We start from the raw sequence: 23,157 nt of genomic DNA, 5'->3' as shown, positions 1-23,157 counted from the left end.
TGGGGTGTTTACGATAATTCAAGTTCGAGTTAGTTTCACTAGGACCAAAAAATAAGATAGACATAACCATCTAGAACCTTTATGATTTATGACAACTCGACGCTGTCTTGTATTGCTTGAGTTAAATTCATTGAATTTGTTGAGTTTATTGAGCAAATTTTATTGTAATAGAAAAATGTCATTTATTATTATTATTAATTATATTATTATTATAAAATTATATTATATTTATATTATTATTATATTATATTATTATATTATATTATATGTTATTATATTATATTATATTATTATTATATTAATTATATTATTATTAATTTATTAAAGAGGTATACCAACAAACATACCAACATTATTTGTTTCTTTCATAGACTGATTTGCAGTTGACATTTTTCTATTACAATAAAATTTGCTCAATAAACTCAATAAATTCAATGAATTTAACTCAAGCAATACAAGACAGCGTCGAGTTGTCATGAATCATAAAGGTTCTAGATGGTTATGTCTATCTCATTTTTCGGTCCTAGTGAAACTAACTTGAACTTGAATTATCGTAAACACCCATGAGGTCTGTTTTTTATAGCTGAACTGGCTGCACTAGTTCAGAGTTTATCTTTCTTCTTCCAATGTAGAGGGAAAAAGATAAACTCTGAACTAGTACAGCCAGTTTAGCTATAAAGAACAAACCTAAAGTGTGACGTCACACTCGGGGCCAATCAGACCATCCGAACGGTTCGACTAAACATGGTGACCCTCAGTGCTTGACGTTTATGTTCGGAAACGCATGATTGAGTGAAATCTTTTCAGTGAAAACGTAACCGATAAAAATGTTAATATCTAAGAAAAAAATACTAATACCTTAACGAAAAAGATTAATATTTTTATGTTAATTTTATATTTAATTTTTCTATATTGAGTTTATAATGTTTATTTATATTATACTTTATTACAGGATATTTATTAGTTCATAAAATATTACTTCAAAATAGATTTTTTTCTGCAAATTTGAAATCAAAATAATATATTTGACGAGAATGCTGCTAATATAAGCTGCTTGGAAACAGTAGTCTTAAATTTACCGCTTATCTGTGACGTCACACTTTGACAATTTTGATTGGTCGCGTGCGCAAGAGCATACCCTTGTCTTTATACCATGGGTTCAGTGGCACTAAACGATCGGTATAAACTAATAGCGTTTTCGATTATACAGGATTTGAACGACCCAGGGTTGATCAATCACTATTTTACTATAAATGCAAGTCTTTCATTGGTGGAGAGGTTGCAATGACGTCATTAACCAACCCTGGGTCGTTCAAATCCTGTATAATCGAAAACGCTATAAGGCCTGATCTACAATGTGCGTCTTGCGTATTATTTCTTGCTCTCTGCCTTCCGCAAAATACGAAAAAAATGCTTTTTATCTGTTCGTCGCATGGAGTTCAAACACCGTAAATTCCAATTTTTTTTTCTAAATTTCCGAAGAAAAATATGCCTTTGCTTAAAGGCAAAAAAGCAGAAAACAGAAATCAAAAAGTACATTGTAAATTGGGCTTAAGCCTATCTAATCCTTTTTGCTGTCGAACAACTAATAAGGTGAGCAAAACAGACAGAAGTGAATAAAACAGACAGACGATGGCAGGACTTGTTGGAAAAACCACCGAATTGATAAAACGTACGCACAATTTTTGTATGCTTTTGTATGCGTTAAACGGTTTTTTCTATGTAATTATTTTAAACAAAAATTAAATTTGTTTTAAGTCATGTACAGTATATTATGTAACGTTTAATTCTTGTCAAATTTTTATGATATATTTATCTGCGTATGCATATCTCACGAAAAGATATTTGGTATTGATTTTTATCAATTTTTTTTTTAATAGAATTATATCTTTTTTGATTATTTAATTTTGTGCACCTTCGCTGAGGTTATGTCTTTTTTGATAGCACAGAAGGAAGTTTGATTTTGTCTTTACTGTAGAATTAAGCAAAACTGAATAATGCATATTAATTGCAGTCAGTGTTACACATGCAAGGCCTGTGTTGCAAGTATGGCAGCAATATGCTAGGGTAGAACTGACACCACCTACGCTGAAAGATGTTCCTGCGATTCGTAGCGGTTTTTCCAAGCTGATTCAGGCTGCAAGAACTGGCCGCTACCGTGATGTCACTGTACGCGAAGCTGTCATAAATACTTTGGTGGCTGCTGAAATATATTGCTGGTTTTTTGTCGGAGAATGTATCGGAAAGCGGCACATTGTTGGATATGATGTATAAGTATGCTGCAAATTTAATCTCATAGATAATACTGTATAAATTATAGACCTGCTAATATACATGTTTAAAATATAAATCGATGACTTTCCTTTTCAATAATTATGATCATTAAGTTATAGTAAATCTTTTATTGAAAATTTATTTACATTATATGTTGTTATTTGTATAAAGTTGAAAAAACAATTATTTTAACATATATTGGTTCACATATTGCCATATACAAATCGCAGCAGTAACATGAACATTCAATGACCGTGTTATTCCTGCTTGAGGTATTTCCACACACATGTCAAAAAGAGGTATAAAATTGGCAGGTATACCATCCTTTTCATTCCTACAAAAGTTATCATTTTAATTACACAGGCCTCAAACTAACACATCACAAGTCAAAATTTATTTACCCTAAGATGAGAATTGTTTTTCTGTTAAATTTTGTTTCCAGTAGATTTGTACTATTAGCTGTTTGTTCAATGCCAATTAAAGACCACCCTTCGTCCTTTTTTTGCATCAAGTATTCCTGTAACTCTTGTGGTTTTACCTAAACAAGCAAAATTTCAGATTTTAAAATCCTGTAATATTTTCTAAAAATATCTATGTGACCGATAAGTTTGATAAATGAAGAACTTGCAAATCATATTTTGTACGAAAATTAAAAACAAAAAAGAAACCAACAAAATCTGTGCATTATACGAAAAGATAGTATTTCCATCTTTTTTTAAATACAGATTCAAGATTCAGAAGTCCAGAAATGTAGAAATAAAATATTCCAATACCTGTATCACATTTATCCATTTCTCAGCAGATACGCTGAGGCACTGAAATTCCTTGTCTTTTACACAAGCCAAATTTGCGAGAACTAGTGTTTTTACTCCAAATATCTCACATGTTCTAGCAATTCCACCTAAATTTGGCAGTCGCGTAATGAAAGATGCTACAACTATCAAACCTTCATGCATGCCACATTGATGCAAATCTTGCTGATATAATTTCTGCAGCGATTCATCGAAATTATTATATAATGTAGCAGTAGGCTTTGATGGAACAATCTTTTTTTGAATATCATGCAAACCTTCGAAATCGGTTTCAACATTATTTGCCACTGATTCTGTATCACCTAAAATATAATTATTTTATATTTTAAGAGTTATATAATATTTTATTGTTTTTTTTTTTTTTTACTTACCTGCCAAAGATTTCGTAGAATATATAGAAAATTTAGCCTCAGATAGAAATGAGTCGATATTGTAAAGCTGTAGAGAATGATTATCGCTTTGTTTAAACTTCAGATTTTTAAACACATCCGGACTAATCCATTCATCACGACTCATATTAGTCAACCGTGGAAATTCAAAATAAATTGACTAGAAATATAAAATAATCTATTAATATGTCAAATTACAAACTCAATTCTTTTTTTGGAAAGCAAATGTGTAATGTATACCTGTAAGCTGTAATCGTTGATCGGATGAAAATGGGAGAAGTAAAAATCATCCTGTATTTTAACTGAGTTCTTTGTTAAAAATCCTTGTTGCAAATTAACCATAGCTGCCTGATATATACCTTTGTACTCTGATATACTGTCATCACCATGTACCTTCTTCATCAAGTCACATAATTGAACTAAAATAAACTACATCAAAAGATTAAATAATATTGTGGAATACACAAATAAATACGAGAGAGTGGCATAATCCTTTCGACGCTTACTGGATTTCACTTACCTGATTATAAAGACGCATGTTGAATTGCTGGCCCAAGCAACATTGCACTATGTGTGGCAAGGCTGTTTGAATAAAACTTTTCTGACTGTCATTCGAAAGAAGTCGCGCAACATGATAGATGATGCTCGCTATGGAAATTGTGCATCCTGGTCGTTTTTCCATACTCTGAAAATTGTATCATAAACCGAATAGACCTTCAAAGAATCTACTTTTGTGAGATTGCGGAATTTGCCTGAATTACCTCTGCAAAATACTTCCATAGTTTATTATGTAAATGAGTATTTTTCCTAAAGATTAGGATCAAGAACCATTCCTGCATCAATCGCACACTGTGTTGATTATCTTCCGAAAAAATTAAGTCAAAGATGTTTTCTTGTAGTAGAACAATGTGTTCCTGAAATGCAATTGTTTATTAATTTCCTAATCTAAAAATAAAATCTCTAACTAATAATAAGAACTCGGTATACCAACCTCATTCAAAATTGGCTCTAGTATCAGTAAAATTTGCATAACTCTCTGCTTTAATTTATGTATAAAGGAGTCGTTAAAGTATCTTTTATTTCTGTATTTGTTCAATATCTCAAGTATAAACGACACAGATATTTCTGCAAAATCAAGTCCTGGATTTTGAATCCTGGAATCCTTGATAATTAATTTATATAACAGTATAATCGCCTGCGCTCTAACTTCAGCATCATTGCTACAATCCCTGTTAGTGCAACATCAATATTGAAAAATTATTACTCAACAAATTGTTCTGAATTAATTTTAATGACAGTCTGTGTAACAAAAATTCACGTCAAATATTGATAAACAGATACTTACAATTCCAACATGCGTTTTGGATAATAAATCTGTCCCAAGTGCTTGGCAATAAACAAATGAGTATGATACTCGACCCTTTTATCACGCCGAAGAAACCCCTGAGAAATACAAGTGAATAACACATTGCTTAATTGTATCAAATTGTCCTCCCTTAATTCTGCCATTTTAGAAAGTAATATTCTGTGAAATTTTGGCGTATTCTCTCCTTCTTCTAATAATTGTTCAATGAACTGTAAAATAAAAAAACAATTGTAAACAATCGATATTAAAAGCTGTGATAAAAAATTCTAACATATATTAATATAAATTTCACATAACTTACTTGCATTGCAAATTTCGTGGCTTTAGGAAAGAGCAAAAACATATCATTAACAATAACTCCTGTAAGATTCTGTATTGTTGTCCAGAATGTATTGTTCCTTTTGCCAGCAAAGGCATGCTTCCAGCACAATTGAAAAATATCTTTTAAAGTTACTTTATCACTTGCATTATTTACAACTGCGTTGTCAATTATTACAGTCAATATTAATGCTATTTCAGATGCAATTTCTGGTCCACCGAATTCCAAAAAGCTCAGTAGCTTGGATAGCAATTTGGAAATAGTATCAGTAAACGGAATCAGCGAATACTTGGGATTTATCGTGAGATATTGATGCAGAAGTTTCGCGAGAAGTTGATAATATGCTGATGCAATTTTTCCTTTCAAATTTGTCACACCGCTATTCATTAAAAAAGTCGGATAATTATCAGTATTTAACAAATATTCCTCATAAAAGGTTCTTGCAAACAGCGAAACCATTATATTCTGGGATAAATGCAAAATATGTAATGCGTACAAGCATTGCAAATCATTCGAGCTGTTTGTTTGTTCTATCGTATCCTTCAATAGAAGTATACTTTCACGTTGCAATTTTTCAGCGTAATTGTTTACATCTCTTTCTGGCATGAGCAAACCTGCATTAACAATATGCAAAGATACAATGCTTACGTATCTCGTGTAATCTTCATAAGTCATCTTTTTGGATATTTTTCTCATATTCTGAATTAAAATGTTAAAAGTGGTGTGTAAGTATAACAGTATCAAGTCTTTCATCGTGATACCAGACGATCCGGTCACGGAAAAATTTAATAAATGCGATATAAATTCTATTGCATCCATAGTTGAACGCAGATCAACGTAGGGTCTTAAATTGACACCATTTAAAATGGACAGCCAGTTATTTAATGATTTCTTGGTGGGGCATGTTCTGTCGGAAAGTATGAGATTCGCGTCGTGTAATAAATACACCATCAGTGCAAATGTCCTAGGATTGAACTTAGAACCGACATTCTCAATATTACATGTCCTCAAATATGTTTCGCAAGTATTTTCCACAAAGGTCTTCGCATCTTTGGGTAGCAATGCTTTTTGCAAACGTGTTGTAATAGCGATCCAAGGGACCGTTCCTCTTACAAGGCCTTCCCCGGCAGGAAAGCTGGCTAAAGTATTAGCAAACAATATTAAATCATCTATCTGCAGTACGTAATTGGAGATTGCTTTTAAAAGTTCAGTTTGAGATGCAATGCGTAAAATGTGAGAATGCATATTCAAATTTGTTTCCACTAAAGTCTTAATGGCTTTCAATTCGGCGGCTCGCCAGTTATTGTACTTTATCGTCTCAAGTTGCAGTGTTTGCAGCGTATGTATTATGTAAAATATTGCTATAGGGCTCCACGTTACTTCACTAACTTTTTTCAGGAATCTGTTCAGCAAATTTCTTTCCTCCGTACACGTGAAGAATGTCGAGAGTTCTTTCACAATTTCTGGGCATTCCTCGTCTGGGTGAAATTCATAAAGAAAAGCATTATTAAGGACATTCACGAATAAGTCGAGAAACTGATCGTTAAATACACTGCTCTCATTCAGCTTACAAGTGTACAGTACACCCCACTTTACAATATTATTATTCTTGTGCTGTAGAACTTTCTCAAGAATGCACTGCAACCATACGATGTCAAAACACTCTTTGCAAGATTTACGCTCTTTGTACGCTTGCACTAAGCTAGCGACATACGTTAAAGCTGGCGTTACCAAATGATATTGTGACTCTTCCAATGCTTCATAGATCAAAAAGAATTTTTGCTTGATATTATCGATTGGATGCAAAGCTGTAGCATGAGATTCGCTGCAAATAAATGGAGTAATTTGAGCCTTTGTTAATTTCAAATGAGCAAAGTTCTGTACACAAACCTTACTTACAGAATTGACTGCCCTTTTCATTATATATAAAGCTTGTTTGCGGCATTGTTGAACAGGTGATTGTAATCCTGTTAATATTAATGACCAGAATGTGTTGCTTGTGTAAATATCACGATGTATATAAGTTGAATCCATTGAATCCGATGATGCAAAACATGCGTCCACCACAAGACTTAGGACGGTAAGACGTTCTTTTAAATCATTTATTTCATTCATGATATAATCCCACAATGGAAACAGAATACTTTCAGGGGTGAAAGTTTTTGTTAATACAAGAAGCATTGAAGCAAATACTTTCCATTCATGATCTTCCTTTACCTTCATCCATGACTTTACAATCTCCAAATATATAGAACCAAGTTCTTTTAAATCTTCTTCGCTGTCACTTGAAAAATTATGAAGAAATTGATGCAAATGTAAGGATTCTAAAACGTACTCCAATATCTTCATGTACATAACTCTGGTGTTGCTTTTTGCGATATAGGTATTGCTTGAGTTAAGAAAACTTTGTAGATGTTTTTTAATTGACTTGATATCATAGTAAAGTACCATTTGTAGAATGATTATATCGTGTAAGACTAAAATTTCCAAGGTACTTCGTAAATGTTCTGGTGGAAAAATTGCACCAATACTAGAAAAACGAGTTTGCTCAGCATCAGCAGGTATTACATATTTTTTATTTATCATATCTTTCTCATCATCCTGATTTTCAATGTCCTTAAATATGAGTTGATATTCGTAACACAACAGCATTCGACAAATTTCGAGTTTATTTATATCCAATTTTTCTTCAATCATCTCACGATTGTGAAGTTGTATTAAATGATGAAGTTCAACGAATATACCATTCTTGCATTTATCGTCAGGTTGTAAAACCGAAATGTTTAGTGACGGGGAATGCAAATAACGATTATGTAGATCCATCTTGCACAATCTATTTCTTACTTCTACAATCACTTTTAAAAGTTTATAAAATAAATTAAATATTTCTTCATTTCTTAGTATGGCACAAAATACATATATCGTTCGTATAAATGCTTTTACTTGTAAAAATGTCAATTATATATAAGAAGTAAGCAAGGTTATGTGAGGTTATGATACTCTTCTATAAATTAGCGAAAAAATAAAGCGTTTTAGCGACACCTGCTTGAGAATTTGAAGACGAACTACTTTATCGAGTCAAGCATTTTATTTTTTGCGAATATTCAAATATATTTTAATTCAAATGCAAAAAAAATGATTAAAAATTAATATGTAAATTAAAATATTATTAAATATTAAGTTTTTTACTTCGTAGCAAATAATTACATCATTTATCACGTAATTGGATGTTACAAAAGTAGGAAAAAGTAAGTGTATTATACAACTTAATTTTCGTTTTCTTATTTATATCTTTCATTAAAAACTTAAAAAAAAATACAACCAATATTTATACAAGTTTTCAAAAATTAGTTTGTTTTTAAAAACTACAGCATTATTAAAAAAATCATTATAAAAATGTGAATAAATTTTTACGAATATGATTATAAAAAATACATACGATTTAAATATTCTTTTTCTTTCTTTAAGGGAATCAATAAAATTATAAGTCAATTCACAATTAGAACACAGTTAAAACACATAGGATTTATTAATTGCAATTTATTTGACAGAATTCTCACTAAAAATTTTATCATTTTCAAATTAATAAATATAATTAGAAATTTATCATAATTTGTCGTAACACAATAGAATTAAAGCTTAACTGAAAAATCACAGTTATAGAATTAAATATTTCCGCCCCGAAGACGAAGCACAAGATGAAGTGTAGATTCCTTTTGAATATTGTAGTCTGATAAAGTGCGTCCATCCTCGAGTTGCTTGCCTGCAAAAATCAGTCTTTGTTGATCAGGAGGAATGCCCTCTTTATCTTGAATCTTTGCCTTCACGTTCTCAATGGTATCAGAAGCCTCGACTTCCAATGTAATCGTCTTTCCTGTTAAAGTTTTGACGAAAATCTGCATACCACCGCGAAGCCTCAAAACCAAATGCAGAGTGGATTCTTTTTGAATGTTGTAATCGGAGAGCGTTCGACCATCTTCAAGTTGTTTTCCAGCAAAGATCAAACGCTGCTGATCCGGAGGGATTCCTTCTTTGTCTTGAATTTTAGCTTTGACATTCTCGATAGTGTCTGATGCCTCAACTTCTAACGTAATGGTCTTTCCTGTTAGAGTTTTGACGAAAATCTGCATACCACCGCGAAGTCTCAGAACCAAATGCAGAGTGGATTCTTTTTGAATGTTGTAATCGGAGAGCGTTCGACCATCCTCGAGTTGTTTTCCGGCAAAGATCAAACGCTGCTGATCCGGAGGGATTCCTTCTTTATCTTGAATTTTAGCTTTGACATTCTCGATTGTATCTGATGCCTCGACTTCCAACGTGATCGTTTTCCCAGTCAAGGTTTTGACGAAAATTTGCATTCCACCGCGAAGCCTTAAAACCAGATGCAAAGTGGATTCCTTTTGGATATTATAATCAGACAAAGTGCGTCCGTCTTCCAGTTGCTTTCCAGCAAAAATCAAACGCTGCTGATCAGGTGGGATACCCTCTTTATCTTGAATCTTGGCTTTTACATTCTCAATAGTATCAGAAGACTCGACTTCCAGCGTGATGGTTTTACCGGTAAGAGTTTTAACGAAAATCTGCATACCACCACCGCGAAGCCTCAAAACTAAATGAAGAGTGGATTCTTTTTGAATATTGTAATCTGAGAGCGTTCGACCATCTTCGAGTTGTTTTCCGGCAAAGATCAAACGCTGTTGATCCGGAGGGATTCCTTCCTTGTCCTGAATTTTAGCTTTGACGTTCTCGATTGTGTCTGATGCCTCAACTTCCAAAGTGATGGTTTTTCCGGTAAGAGTTTTCACAAAAATTTGCATACCTCCGCGAAGCCGTAAAACTAAATGCAGAGTAGATTCTTTCTGAATATTGTAATCGGAAAGTGTGCGGCCGTCTTCAAGCTGTTTTCCGGCAAAGATCAAACGCTGCTGATCCGGAGGGATGCCCTCTTTGTCTTGAATTTTTGCCTTAACGTTCTCAATTGTATCTGATGCTTCGACTTCTAACGTAATGGTCTTTCCTGTTAGAGTTTTGACGAAAATCTGCATACCACCGCGCAGTCTGAGAACCAAATGCAAAGTAGATTCCTTCTGGATGTTGTAATCGGACAAAGTGCGACCATCTTCAAGTTGTTTTCCAGCGAAAATCAATCTCTGCTGATCCGGAGGGATGCCTTCTTTGTCTTGAATTTTTGCCTTGACGTTCTCGATTGTATCTGATGCCTCGACTTCTAAAGTGATGGTTTTCCCTGTAAGAGTTTTCACAAAAATCTGCATACCTCCGCGAAGTCGTAAAACTAAATGCAGAGTGGATTCTTTCTGAATATTGTAATCAGAAAGTGTGCGGCCGTCTTCAAGCTGTTTTCCGGCAAAGATCAAACGCTGCTGATCCGGAGGGATGCCTTCTTTGTCTTGAATTTTTGCCTTAACGTTCTCAATTGTATCTGATGCTTCGACTTCTAACGTAATGGTCTTTCCTGTTAGAGTTTTGACGAAAATCTGCATACCACCGCGCAGTCTGAGAACCAAATGCAAAGTAGATTCCTTCTGGATATTGTAATCGGACAAAGTGCGACCATCTTCAAGTTGTTTTCCAGCGAAGATCAATCTTTGCTGATCCGGAGGGATGCCTTCTTTGTCTTGAATTTTTGCCTTCACATTCTCGATTGTATCTGATGCCTCGACTTCTAAAGTGATGGTTTTCCCTGTAAGAGTTTTCACAAAAATCTGCATACCTCCGCGAAGTCGTAAAACTAAATGCAGAGTAGATTCTTTCTGAATATTGTAATCAGAAAGTGTGCGGCCGTCTTCAAGCTGTTTTCCAGCAAAAATCAATCTCTGCTGATCCGGAGGGATGCCTTCTTTGTCTTGAATTTTTGCCTTAACATTCTCGATTGTGTCTGATGCTTCAACTTCCAATGTTATAGTCTTTCCTGTCAAGGTTTTGACGAAAATCTGCATTCCACCACGCAGTCTGAGAACCAAATGCAAAGTAGATTCCTTCTGGATGTTGTAATCAGACAAAGTGCGACCATCTTCAAGCTGTTTTCCGGCAAAAATCAATCTCTGCTGATCCGGAGGGATGCCTTCTTTGTCTTGAATTTTTGCCTTGACATTCTCGATTGTGTCTGATGCTTCAACTTCCAACGTTATGGTCTTTCCCGTCAAGGTTTTGACGAAAATCTGCATTCCACCACGCAGTCTGAGAACCAAATGCAAAGTAGATTCCTTCTGGATGTTGTAATCGGACAAAGTGCGACCATCTTCAAGTTGTTTTCCAGCAAAAATCAAACGCTGCTGATCGGGTGGAATACCCTCTTTATCTTGAATTTTTGCCTTGACATTCTCGATTGTGTCTGATGCTTCAACTTCCAATGTTATGGTCTTTCCTGTCAAGGTTTTGACAAAAATCTGCATTCCACCACGCAGTCTGAGAACCAAATGCAAAGTAGATTCCTTCTGGATGTTGTAATCAGACAAAGTGCGACCATCTTCAAGCTGTTTTCCAGCAAAAATCAATCTCTGCTGATCCGGAGGGATGCCTTCTTTGTCTTGAATTTTTGCCTTGACATTCTCGATTGTGTCTGATGCTTCAACTTCCAATGTTATGGTCTTTCCCGTCAAGGTTTTAATGAAAATCTGCATTCCACCACGCAGTCTGAGAACCAAATGCAAAGTAGATTCCTTCTGGATGTTGTAATCAGACAAAGTGCGACCATCTTCAAGCTGTTTTCCAGCAAAAATCAATCTCTGCTGATCCGGAGGGATGCCTTCTTTGTCTTGAATTTTTGCCTTGACATTCTCGATTGTGTCTGATGCTTCAACTTCCAATGTTATGGTCTTTCCCGTCAAGGTTTTAACGAAAATCTGCATTCCACCACGCAGTCTGAGAACCAAATGCAAAGTAGATTCCTTCTGGATGTTATAATCGGACAAAGTGCGTCCATCTTCAAGCTGTTTTCCGGCAAAAATCAAACGCTGCTGATCGGGTGGAATACCCTCTTTATCTTGAATCTTGGCTTTTACATTCTCAATAGTATCAGAAGCTTCAACTTCAAGAGTTATAGTTTTCCCAGTCAATGTCTTCACAAAGATCTGCATTGTGTTCTGTAAAATTTTTAAATTATATTATAAAGTATCTTTTAAAGCTATGTTAAAAAATATGTAGATAAATAATGAAATAATTCCTCATAATTATTCATACTTAAAACTATTAAACAATGCAATAAATTTCAGATGTCGATAAATCTCACGCAGAAAAAGGGAAATATTCTAAATATTTATTTTTACAAAAAAGAAACAATATAAGAAGTTGTATCATTAGTTTTGAAAGGAAAGCTGCCAACTAACTGCATGACGCAAATAAAATTGTTAGCCGCCATCTTGCCTGGATTCCTATTACTGCGCAGTAAGTGTATGATGAGTCACGCCGTTCTTTATTCAGTTTGGAGAAAACTTCATAATTAATAGTAATAAAAGAATATTAGTGATTAAAAGTATGCTCAATTTCCATACGTCTTCTGCCGATACAAAACGAACTAACTTTTTGATTATGCCTTGAAATATTCTAAAATTTAACGATGAAAGTTCCGCCTAGCAACAGACAACGATCAATGTTATATACTCATTTAAACTAATTCACGCAAATCCATAACCGAATATTGAAAAGTCAATTAAATGCAGTATTCTTTGCTAAAAATTTTACTAACTATAGTATATTAATAATTTTTGTCGAACGAGAATTAAACGGTTAATAAAATATATATCTTCGGCTTCACAAATATTTCAAGACTAAAAATTCGAGAATCAAGAATTCATATGCAAGATACAATACCTTTTATCTGGAAGCTTTTAGTTGCTGTAGATATTTATAAATCTCACTGAAATTGTCGTAGACAATTTGAAAAACTGTCAGACGCGATGTTACACAGTGCTCTACACGCATATTATTACGCTGCAAGCGCGACGCTCTTCTCTTTTATACTCTTTGTGATTTGTGACGCACATTCGTTCTGATTGGACAAAACATGACCAATCAGCAACACGATGTTGCTGATTGGTCGATATTTTGACGTCACAAAGCATGACATGTACATACAGTACATATGTACGTCACATATGTCGTGACTTGCAACAAAGAGTCCTCATTCTTTTATATTCTAGAGCATTCTTATATGTACAAGTCTATTTATTTATCGAGGACTAACCGTTGGATTTTTCGATATATAAATATACGAAAATGATTCCTTTGTTCCTCTACATAACACATATAACGAATCGACAATGATAACATAATTTTTCGCATCAAAAATGAAATCCACTGAAATTATAAAAATTTAATTTTTCTTAATTAAAAGTATATTTTGTGCATCCTTTTCAGGGGAATGGCATAGATCATTCGTTCAAGACGCAATTCTGATAATGATTCTTTATTGTCCTTTATCACGAATTGATGCAATCCTCTAAATGATTAGAAAATTCATTATCAACGAGATTGAGGTTATTCGGGAGAAAATGAGCATATGTGTCGAAAGCTACGATTCATCCTAATATCAAATTATTTCTTTCATAATAATAATATATTTCAGCTGTTTTGTTGAATGTATGTGCTACTTACACGCTCTTTCTTGGTTATTGAGAAATTGCAGTTTTATTCGGAAAATGATATTCTGTGAATTGTAATAACATAAAAATAAATTCAATATACATATATACAGCGTGATGCGACATCATTTCGAGAATAGCTTTGTAATCTGATGCAATATTGACTACAAGAAGGAAATAATATAAAAAAAAATTTTTTAAACACGGCTTGACGCTTTTAAAATAATTTTTTAATCGATTTTAAGTAAAAAATCTAATTATATATACGTGTGTTCTAGATTTTCAAAAATGGCCATACTGATATAAATTATTTAACAATAAAAAATTATTAATAAAATATAAAATGTACAAAAAAAAATCTATTTAAAAATTTCATAAAAATACTTGACTTTCTTTCTTGAAAAATATTCGCAAACTACAATTAATTTGAATTTTCTATAAAATCTTCAAATTGAATAAAATACATATAATTGGATAGGAAAGTAGCATCCAGGACTTTCCTATATTAAATTCAATCAGACATATTAATAAACTAATGATTGCATTGTACATATTCTTTTTATTCAATGATGATCTGAAAATACAGAACAGAAAATCTAGACAGGATTGGAAAAAAAACCACTTAAACGGCGGTAAAATGTTTGAAAAGTTAATATCACGTCTTTGTATTCTGCAAATGAAACTCAAATTAATTCAGTGATCTATTAAAAAATGTTAACACTTGTTTCGCGTTAGATATCGTTAAAGCATCCAATTCGTTGACTTCTAAATATCTCGTCTGTACTCTTCACGTGAACGATGCACGTGTCAAAAGCATACATAGTAAATAGTTTGTCACTTTTGTGCAGGAGTGTGAGAGAAGGAGGGTATAATATTTTCTACACGTCGGTATGACTACACACACAACATACACACAAATTCTCAAATACAATCTATTATCTATTCTTAAAGTCAAACTTATAAATGTTCATCGTCGCGTTCTACCACTCAATCGTTTCAATTTTTCCTGTTCATATCCACCGTGACCGAGATGAATCAGAACAAATCAATGTGAACGCATTCATCAGGTTCGTTTCGATATAAAGCTAAGATCAAAACTAATCGCACCAATTGCCTGTTCGAGAAAGTTTATCAATCGATCTAAGCTTTATTTATTTGCCGTAAACTCTACATCTTTTGTTTTGCGATGCACATATTAGATAATGATTAAATACGAAATATTTCGTAGAAGGAAAATAATGACCACACTGTTACTCATTTTACACCAATTAGAATCGTCACAATTGGTCTAAAATGAATAATCTGCAACAGGAGAGAGTGGATTCAACAAATGCCCACTATTGCAACTTGATAAGCGTCCCTCGTCGTCTTTTAGCATAATCGTTTTTGGATTACGCGCATCCTACATCGCAACAAGTATCACTTAATACCAAATTGTTTTGATCCGAAGATATACTTCTGTTCCTAAACAAGCAACTGACACGGCGGAGAAATATTTTTTTTTCTTTTTTTATATTAGATAAGTTAATAGGTGTAATTCGTAGAACGAATTTTTTGGTAGATCTCTCTTCTACTTCGAATCTGTTTCCATTTTGATCTCCTCTGCTTTCTTATCCTTCTTTGAAGCTTCGCTGTCCGTGCCTTCGCCGTTGCTGTTGTCACGTCTTCGTTTTCTGGCGAATCGTCCTTTGAATTTCGGCGGCGGCAGCTGCTCCATACCTAGGACTTTGTGAATCTGACGGAACGCTACCAGCCGTAACGCGTGTTGCGCGGATGCGGTGATGTCTTCTCTTTGTTGAGACGTCATGTTTCCTATCGCGTCAACCGGCTCCTTCTCACATGGATCGGATAATCCTAAAGGAATATTTATCTTCATCATTATTGGTCTTTGAAAAGAAGGTTATGTAATCAGTAACATTGCTATAATTTATCAGGATGCCATATCATCTACGCATTATTGTGGAATGTATGATTGTGATGCAAGAGAACAAAATACTTGTGCTCGAGATCAGTAATCATCTCCACAATATGCTCAGACTCGTCATCTTTTTTTCATCATTTAAAGAAGAAATTTAGAATAATTGCGTTAAAAAAAAAAAAAAAAATTGTAAAACTGTTAAATAACAATTGTCTGTGGTTCTTGCAGAGTCTGCAAGTGTTACTTAACGGTTTTACAGCTATTGTGTTTTTTAAACGCAATCAATGATAAAAATATCCAAACACACAGCTGCGAATGGATTGAAAAAAATTACCTGGACTGCCTGGAAGCAATATTCCTCCAGCTACGCACTCTAAAAGCCTTCTCAAAGCTTCGCCGGGACTAAGAGGACCTCCAGCGGTGCTGATCACTTTCTCAGTCAATAACTCCAATGCCTGCATAGATTATGAAGGGATCGTAATCTCAAATAATCGAAAAATCGCTCAAATATATAAACTTTATACTAACCCAAGGATTTAACGGACCCCACGTTGGTACACGATTGCAAAGGTCGCGCATTATACGGATAACCATAACGCAGCTCTGCAGCGAGGTGGCTCTAGCCTGTTGAACAGGTTTAACATTTCAAAAACTACGATTTAATGTTCACAATAAAAGCACTGGCTCTTCTGGAGATAAAAACGGCCTAAACTATCCTTTGAATTGCTTTGTGTGGGCTTTAGCTATCCTCCCAGCCTCGTGCCTAATGCCCCTAATAGTATTAGCCCATATCAACATTACCGGGTGTTTATCAATCACTTTTCCTAAACGTACCTATCGCAATAATAAAAAAAAGCTAGAGCTCATATCTCTCTCAAGAACTGTGCATGTCTTCAGAGTAGTTGCTAGGACTCGACTTCTCATTTATAGAAACACCCGGTACACTTATGACGCGCTACTGTGTGTTTGTGCTTGTCTGTCTCTTTAATCTCCAAAGCTGTGCAAATAACGCACTATTAATATATTGTTACAAATGGAACGAAATATATATATAATCTTACAAAAAGCTGTACACTATAAATGTCGATTAGCTTTCAAGTTAAGACAGACCTAGAACAGACGCAGCCTAGGCTACAACGCATTAAGGACGATCCAGAATAATGAATAGTGCTTGATCGTAAAGTAGTCGAGCAGTCTGCTGTTAAAGAAAACAAAGAAAAATCACACATCCACTTCTGGTGATACAAAATGAGTTTATGTTTTCAACTTACGTTTTACAAAGAAACAGTTTCCTATTATTCTGGATGTTGAGAAGATTCAAAGCAAAGCAGATGTAAATGCATCTAGCAGCGTTGCACGTCGAGATAAACATTTACATGTTGCTTACTTGTGTGATTTCTTGCCTGATAATATCTGATCGTGTGTTCGATGTACGATTATCACTGTTTAGGATAGCCAATGCATAGACGATGCCACTCTATTTCAGATCATAGTAATCGTAACTAATGCTCCGGAATGGATAGTGAGTGAAGCCGACTGTTTGCGCGTGTTAGAAATTCAGTGGACAGCACGGCAAACATCGAACCTGATCAAATAGGCTATTCAGACAGAATCGTGCCGACAAGTCGGGTAATAATAAAAATAAAACCGTCACAAGGCTGGAAGTTTCTAAGACTGCTTTTTTCTCTTTTTTTTTTTTTTGCTTTGACTGATTGTTTTAAGAAAGAGAGGACAACTTGCACGCGTCTCGCATTTTTGTCAGGAGAAAATAAAAGAAAATGCTCGTTACATAGCGCCAAACAAGAATGTGGCATCGACAAATTCTTTGAGATCTTGAACTGAGAGTTGATGGATTCAAACCTGAAACCACTTCGCATGCCTGAGTGCAGCTAAAGCCTCCAAACACTTAGCCTTGGGAAGTACATCTGGCGGATCTGGTTTCGTCACAGCGGGGGCCGCGGGCGTCGCTTGCAGTTGAGCAGCATCCTGTTGCTGCTGTCCAGCATTATCTGAGATTCCAACAAAGAAAGCACAACACGCTTAGACAACACTTAGAGTGTTTGATCATGCCCAGATTGTTTTCAGGTATTCCCTCTATATATTCATTTCAAACTAAAGCACCTTGAAATTGCGAGCTATGTCGTAATAATGCCAACGCGAGAAAAGAAATATAAGTCTGATCGAATGTAGTACGTTTGCAATGCATCAGGCTCGCCCAAATTCAACATTCCGATGATTTTTTTGTACGAATGTTCGAAGAATGCCCGACCATTTCCATCGGCATCGGTAGCGTCACCCCTATCCCGTTTTGAAGGATAGATGGACACCGATGCCGATGGGAAACCGTCGATGAAATTCAGAGATACGTGATGCGCATCGCAAAACATATGTACAGCATTCGATACCAGTCAGAGGGATCTTCTGTCTTTCTTTTATGCATGATCAAAAAGTCCATAGTTTTAAGATTGCCTCAGCGTTGTTTCCTCCTATCGCAAGCGTGTCCACGTTCAATAAAATCTCGTTAGAATCGTTCGACAATTGACTCTAGCTCGATTATTCGTCACTGGTAAGGCGTATGAGGAAAAGCCGTGTTACTTACGAACGAAATAACACGCGATAAAACTGACCGGCAGTTTCTAACCGATCAAGTTTACGCTCTCTTTCTTTCAATCATCTCGTTATTTCGTATTTCAAATATCGTTTCTCGCAGTCAGAACGCTCTTACAGTCAAAAATTGCATTCTACAAGGACTCTGTCGTGGACACACTAAGACACGCAGCTATATCGAAAAAGAAATTAACTTTATGTTAGAGCGTATGTACACTGGCAACCGTCGAACCGTCCTTGGCTGCCCCGCCTCGTCCTGGTGCTTAAAAAAACTTACAGAAAGTTTTCTGGGCCATGAAAAGAACAAACTAAATGTGTAAAAATCGCAGAGTAGTTAAGAAAACGGCGTGAAAATAAAAGAGGTGCATAATTCCATAACAACCCCGCTGCTCTTTTTCTTTCTCTCTTTCGTAGTTATCCTTTTCTTGGCCACCGTAAAAATACGAAATAATGAAATTACCTGCTGTCGCGGTCGATTTTGGTGTCTCGCGCATCAGGGGACTTGTGAGCGTCACGCTGACGGTCACTGTTCCCCCCGAGACCGTTAAAGCTGCAGATTCCGGGTGCTTGCCAACGTTGTAGGTCTCTTCGGGAGCTACGTTCTTCAGTTCACCGGGTAGAATCTCAGCAACCTTATTGAGCAATGTCCTGTGAAAACGAAGTGGTTCTCCATAACGTTTTTATTGCGTATAACACATATTACATGATATATTACAGAGAAATTATAATTCAAGTACCTTGTCGGTTTTTCAGCGCACAAAACGACGAGGCAAACGTGATTATCTCCGGATAGCAAAAGTCCTTTGGCCAAATTTCCGACGCGCATAACACCACGAAGTATTCTCGAATCTTCCTTTTCCTTTTGAAATGAAAAGAGATTCCCATCACTGCCATCTTCCTTCTGTGGCGTGACTATCTTCTTCTTGTCGGCCTCCTCCTTTTTCAACGCGTCCGCATTTGTCTGCGGTGTACCACCAGTTGCCACAGGTGTCGTTGCAGTAGCGTTAGCATTTGCAGGACTATTTTTCTTACCTGCAGCAAACAATCAGATGCGTCCGTGTAAAAGTGCAATTTCTCAAAATTTTGTCTACGCAATTTGCAAGTGAAGATTATTTAAATGTACTCACCAGCCTCGGCTAAAGTGTCGGACACAAATTTCAACGCCTTCTCCGTGTGTGAAACTATTTTCTGAACTGCCAGTAATTCTTGTTCCTTGGGATAAATGGTTGTATGATGTGCCAACACATGCTTATCGTCTGATGAATCCGGTCGTCTTTGTGGACCCGGGAACATCATCATGGGCGGAGGTCCTGGGAACGGTCGCGGAATCGGCGGTGCGCCCGGACCGCGTCCGTATCGTCGGTACCACTCGTAATATTCGCATTCCTCCTCATAGCGGCGTCTCTCTTCCCAATACATCATCTCCTCGTCCATCATAGGTCCCATAGGTCCCAGTTGATTAATCTCTTCCCTGCGACGTAGATACTCGTCACGCATTTGTTGCCTACGTAGTTTCTCTTCCAACATCTTGCGCTGCTTCAGACTAGGTTTCATGTCGACCACCAAATCGGGATTGACCTTCTTCTTGTAAGCGAATCTATGACGGCGACCCTTCATATGCATATCTTTGGCATTGGGATCGTTGAATCGACATTCGCACAATTTACAATTGAAACTTATAATCTTTCCATCCTCTGATTTGTTCTCTTCGATATACTCTTGACCGACCGGTTGAATATCCTTTTCGTCGACTGCTGCTTCTTCCACAGCTTCTTCAGTAGCTGGCTCCTCCTGCTTCACCTCAGCCGCTTGATTCTGATTTACCGTGCCCAAATTGCCAGCTAAAATATATCATAAAAACGTGCATGTATGTATAAAAAAAATCATTGAGTACAATTAAGGATTAATGTTGTAACGCCAAAAGATTCGGGGATTTACTTACAAGCGACGAAATTGATTTTAGGTGTTGCCGTCACTGTTGGCTTTTTGGTCGCCGCGGCCTTTGCGGCTGCCGCTGGTTTCGGATTCAAAACGGTAGGATCCGCACTCGGAATTGGCTTTCCAAGCTTAGTATGCAGCTTCACCACCTTTTGATGCTTAGCACCCCTGATGTGAGCAGCGTAAGCATCATTTCCTGTACAAGTCACGTCACAAAGCTCGCAACGAAGGCTGTTGCCCGCTCCGCGCGTTGGAGGCTGTTGGGGTACCTTCAGGGAGGCTTCCTTCTTCTTGTGCTTTTGACCCTCCAGATGCTCGCGATAGGTTTGAGGTCCGGCACAGCTGATCTTACAGACATCGCAATAGTGTAGTTGCTGTGGCTTGGGAGGCTGCTTGGGCCGCATTGCCTTCATCCCTCCCCCACCAGCTCCGAATCCCTTTCGTCCGTAGCCCTGCCAACCTCCAGTCTTCTGGTTAGTTGAATTGCTGTTTGCACTCTGTTGGGCTACATACATAGTCGCAGCGCTATATAGCGCTGCGTCGTAGCCGGAATACGTTGTACTCGCCGTTTCTAAGGGAAATGAAATTGAAACCTCAAACTTTGGAGGGGTGCAAATCCTTCGTACTTTCGCGCGGCACAAAATTTTTGCTATCACTCATTTCGAGATATATCAAGCTATAAAGTAACGAGACACGAGACTTCCACACCGGGTGATCGACATAACCGAAACTGTACTCCGTATTTGGGAACGAGAGTAAAAATTCCAGACTTCTGCTATCACGCTCGTGCTGTCATCATGCTCGAGAATGCTAGCAGAGTTTTGTAAAATTTTCTTTTTTCACGTATCATGAGAGGATCAATTTCATGTTATTAGTTCCTACTTCACAGTTAGTGGTCAAGATAGGACTTGAGATTTTTTGAAGATAAAAATACAACAGGCTAACAACTTACTATTTGTCGCAGTTGATGGTGTAGCGGCAGGCGTAGCCGGAGCTGTGTATCCAGAAGAGTAAGTCGCGCTCTGCGTAGGATTAGATTGCTGATAAGCTGTACTAGATGCCTGATAAGTCTTAGCTTGTCCAGTGGTGGTGGCTTGTCTAGCAGTGCCAGTATAGGCACTGGTCGTACTATAAGCAGGTTTTGCAGCTTGATAGTGTGTTTCAGTGGTAGTATAAGTTGCTGCTGCAGCTGCTGGCTGTTGATAGTAAGTCTTGGTAGCGTCGTACGTAGCTGCCGGTGCAGTGCGCCCGTAACCGTAATCATAAGTTTGAGCCACAGTGCCAGGATTAGCAGCTTAAATAAATTAATGCCATGATTGTCATCATTGTACGTAGAGAAGTGTTTAAATAGTTACAAAATATATTATTATCAATATATGAAACAAATACATCGTCATCAACTGCCATCAAATTAGATTTATCAAACTTTATTTATAACTTTTATTCTTAGATTATAATTGTATATTTCTAAACATTTTGAAAAAAATAATATATAAAGGTTAAGATTTATTTTGTATCAATGTTGTTATTTAAGTATGTTTAATTTTTTTGTTATTTGCTATTAATTATAAATCAAAATTTATCCTCGAATTTTCTATACATATAATAATATAAGCATAATTTAGAAAAAAGTTGAGTACATATAAAACATGTGATTTCTTTGAAACCTTAATTAAAGCCTTTATAAAAATATTCTTCCAGATGCCTGTTTTTTGTTTGTTAACATGTTATTTGTCACATGGGTCATATACGCTCCACACACCAAACTTTCTATTCAGACTGTTGTATATTTTTATAATTTAATGTTTTAATTTTATAATTAAATGTAACATTTAATAAAATCATGTATTGATACTAAAATATATATACTGCAGTTATCACATTGTGAGTCACAACATATAATATATATTAAAATATTGAATAACAATATATTGTTTATCTCAACATAAGGTGTATGCAACCTACGCGGCACATGAACATAAAATCATCAAGAGAACATGTCAATAGCAATATTTTCTTTCTCAGCAGCCTTAAAAAAACATTGTTGCAATGTTTGATAAATACAAAAGTTATGACAATGAGACAAATGAGTGACGAGTAATGTTTATTGTAAAATCTCTTTTCAAAAATCAATCGCTATATTGTTTGTTAAAGATAACATTTATATAAAACTTTGTTGGTCAACTTACCTGCGTACGTTGTGCCAGTTGCTGCAGCAGCAGCAGCTGCTTGATAGGTTTCGTACCCAGTAGCAGCGGCGGCAGCGGGACGCTGGGTATACGTAGCGGCAGTCGCCGCTGGAGTTACCGCGTATCCCGCTTGTCCGGTCTGATACGCGGCAGCGCTGGTTGCCCTGTTAAAAAGAACAGTGGATATTTGATTCTGTTCGACATGCAAGACTCGTGAAACATTTGTGCGAGAAATGATACACGACGACAATGTGTATGAGATTGAGAAAATCGACAGCCGTGCCCGGTGACGCTTGACGGACGCTACCGCACGGCAAAAGAAATGGCCGCCGAGCCGGCTGAACTTCTGAGCGCGTGCCGACGTTTAACGGGACGTTTTAATCACTAACGCGAATGCGTTTACGGCCATGAATTTTCGCTTAGCTTAACACTGGCTACTTAGTATTAGTGATATGCAAACGATTTCGTACCCATATTGCGTTCCGCCGTGAGTAAAGCCGAAATAATTGTTCTGAGCCATCCTTCCACGCAGAGTATCCCGGAAAGAAGAACAATGGAGGAAGTCGTAGGGCGTGCCACGAACAACTCGATAAAACGTCGGCGCTGTCGCGCTCGTTCATTGGCTATTCCGTCGGAACACGGCGCGACGATCGCGCGAGCGACGCGCCCTCAGCGGCGGTTTCCACGAGAATCGCGTGGCGCGCCACGCTGCTCTACATGACCGACAATTTTACTTCCACGCTTT

The 23,157-nt window shown here is 36.4% G+C and overlaps 4 protein-coding genes across 5 annotated transcripts; 1 reads left to right on the top strand and 3 right to left on the bottom strand.

Annotated features, from left to right (window-relative positions):
- The first annotated feature begins 1,513 nt into the window (after positions 1 to 1,513).
- On the top strand, positions 1,514 to 2,350 carry ATPsynG (ATP synthase, subunit G). The gene is made up of 2 exons (XM_012379184.2): positions 1,514 to 1,672; positions 2,015 to 2,350. Exons 1-2 carry the CDS (start codon positions 1,633 to 1,635, stop codon positions 2,272 to 2,274), a joined length of 300 nt encoding a protein of 99 aa, XP_012234607.1. The 5' UTR covers positions 1,514 to 1,632; the 3' UTR covers positions 2,275 to 2,350.
- Positions 2,132 to 8,521, bottom strand: LOC105679263 (probable methyltransferase TARBP1). Its single transcript, XM_012379182.2, has 10 exons — positions 5,143 to 8,521; positions 4,821 to 5,050; positions 4,467 to 4,704; positions 4,237 to 4,389; positions 3,996 to 4,160; positions 3,716 to 3,904; positions 3,458 to 3,635; positions 3,048 to 3,388; positions 2,676 to 2,812; positions 2,132 to 2,608 (listed from the first exon to the last, which is right to left on the bottom strand). Exons 1-10 carry the CDS (start codon positions 7,981 to 7,983, stop codon positions 2,458 to 2,460), a joined length of 4,623 nt encoding a protein of 1,540 aa, XP_012234605.2. The 5' UTR covers positions 7,984 to 8,521; the 3' UTR covers positions 2,132 to 2,457.
- Positions 8,522 to 8,670: 149 nt separating this feature from the next.
- On the bottom strand, positions 8,671 to 13,149 carry LOC105679264 (polyubiquitin-A). The gene is made up of 2 exons (XM_012379183.2): positions 12,991 to 13,149; positions 8,671 to 12,263 (listed from the first exon to the last, which is right to left on the bottom strand). Exon 2 carries the CDS (start codon positions 12,255 to 12,257, stop codon positions 8,826 to 8,828), a length of 3,432 nt encoding a protein of 1,143 aa, XP_012234606.2. The 5' UTR covers positions 12,258 to 12,263; positions 12,991 to 13,149; the 3' UTR covers positions 8,671 to 8,825.
- Positions 13,150 to 14,299: 1,150 nt separating this feature from the next.
- On the bottom strand, positions 14,300 to 23,042 carry Zn72D (Zinc-finger protein 72D). Of its 2 annotated transcripts, none has more exons than XM_012379170.2 (11): positions 22,883 to 23,042; positions 22,413 to 22,576; positions 21,176 to 21,517; positions 20,228 to 20,794; positions 19,413 to 20,126; positions 19,023 to 19,317; positions 18,746 to 18,933; positions 17,539 to 17,687; positions 16,207 to 16,302; positions 16,013 to 16,133; positions 14,300 to 15,614 (listed from the first exon to the last, which is right to left on the bottom strand). In XM_012379170.2, the coding sequence occupies exons 1-11, from the start codon at positions 22,930 to 22,932 to the stop codon at positions 15,331 to 15,333; spliced, it is 2,970 nt and encodes a 989-aa protein (XP_012234593.1). In that variant the 5' UTR covers positions 22,933 to 23,042; the 3' UTR covers positions 14,300 to 15,330. The 2 variants fall into 2 exon arrangements, with proteins under 2 accessions (XP_012234593.1, XP_012234594.1); XM_012379171.2 differs by having other exon boundaries at positions 20,228 to 20,683.
- Between the last annotated feature and the right edge of the window lie 115 nt (positions 23,043 to 23,157).

This window comes from Linepithema humile, chromosome 7, assembly GCF_040581485.1.
Source record: "Linepithema humile isolate Giens D197 chromosome 7, Lhum_UNIL_v1.0, whole genome shotgun sequence".
NCBI lineage: Eukaryota > Metazoa > Arthropoda > Insecta > Hymenoptera > Formicidae > Linepithema > Linepithema humile.
The sequence above is the reverse complement of the archived record's forward strand: the minus strand, read 5'-3'. Positions and strand labels throughout refer to the sequence as shown.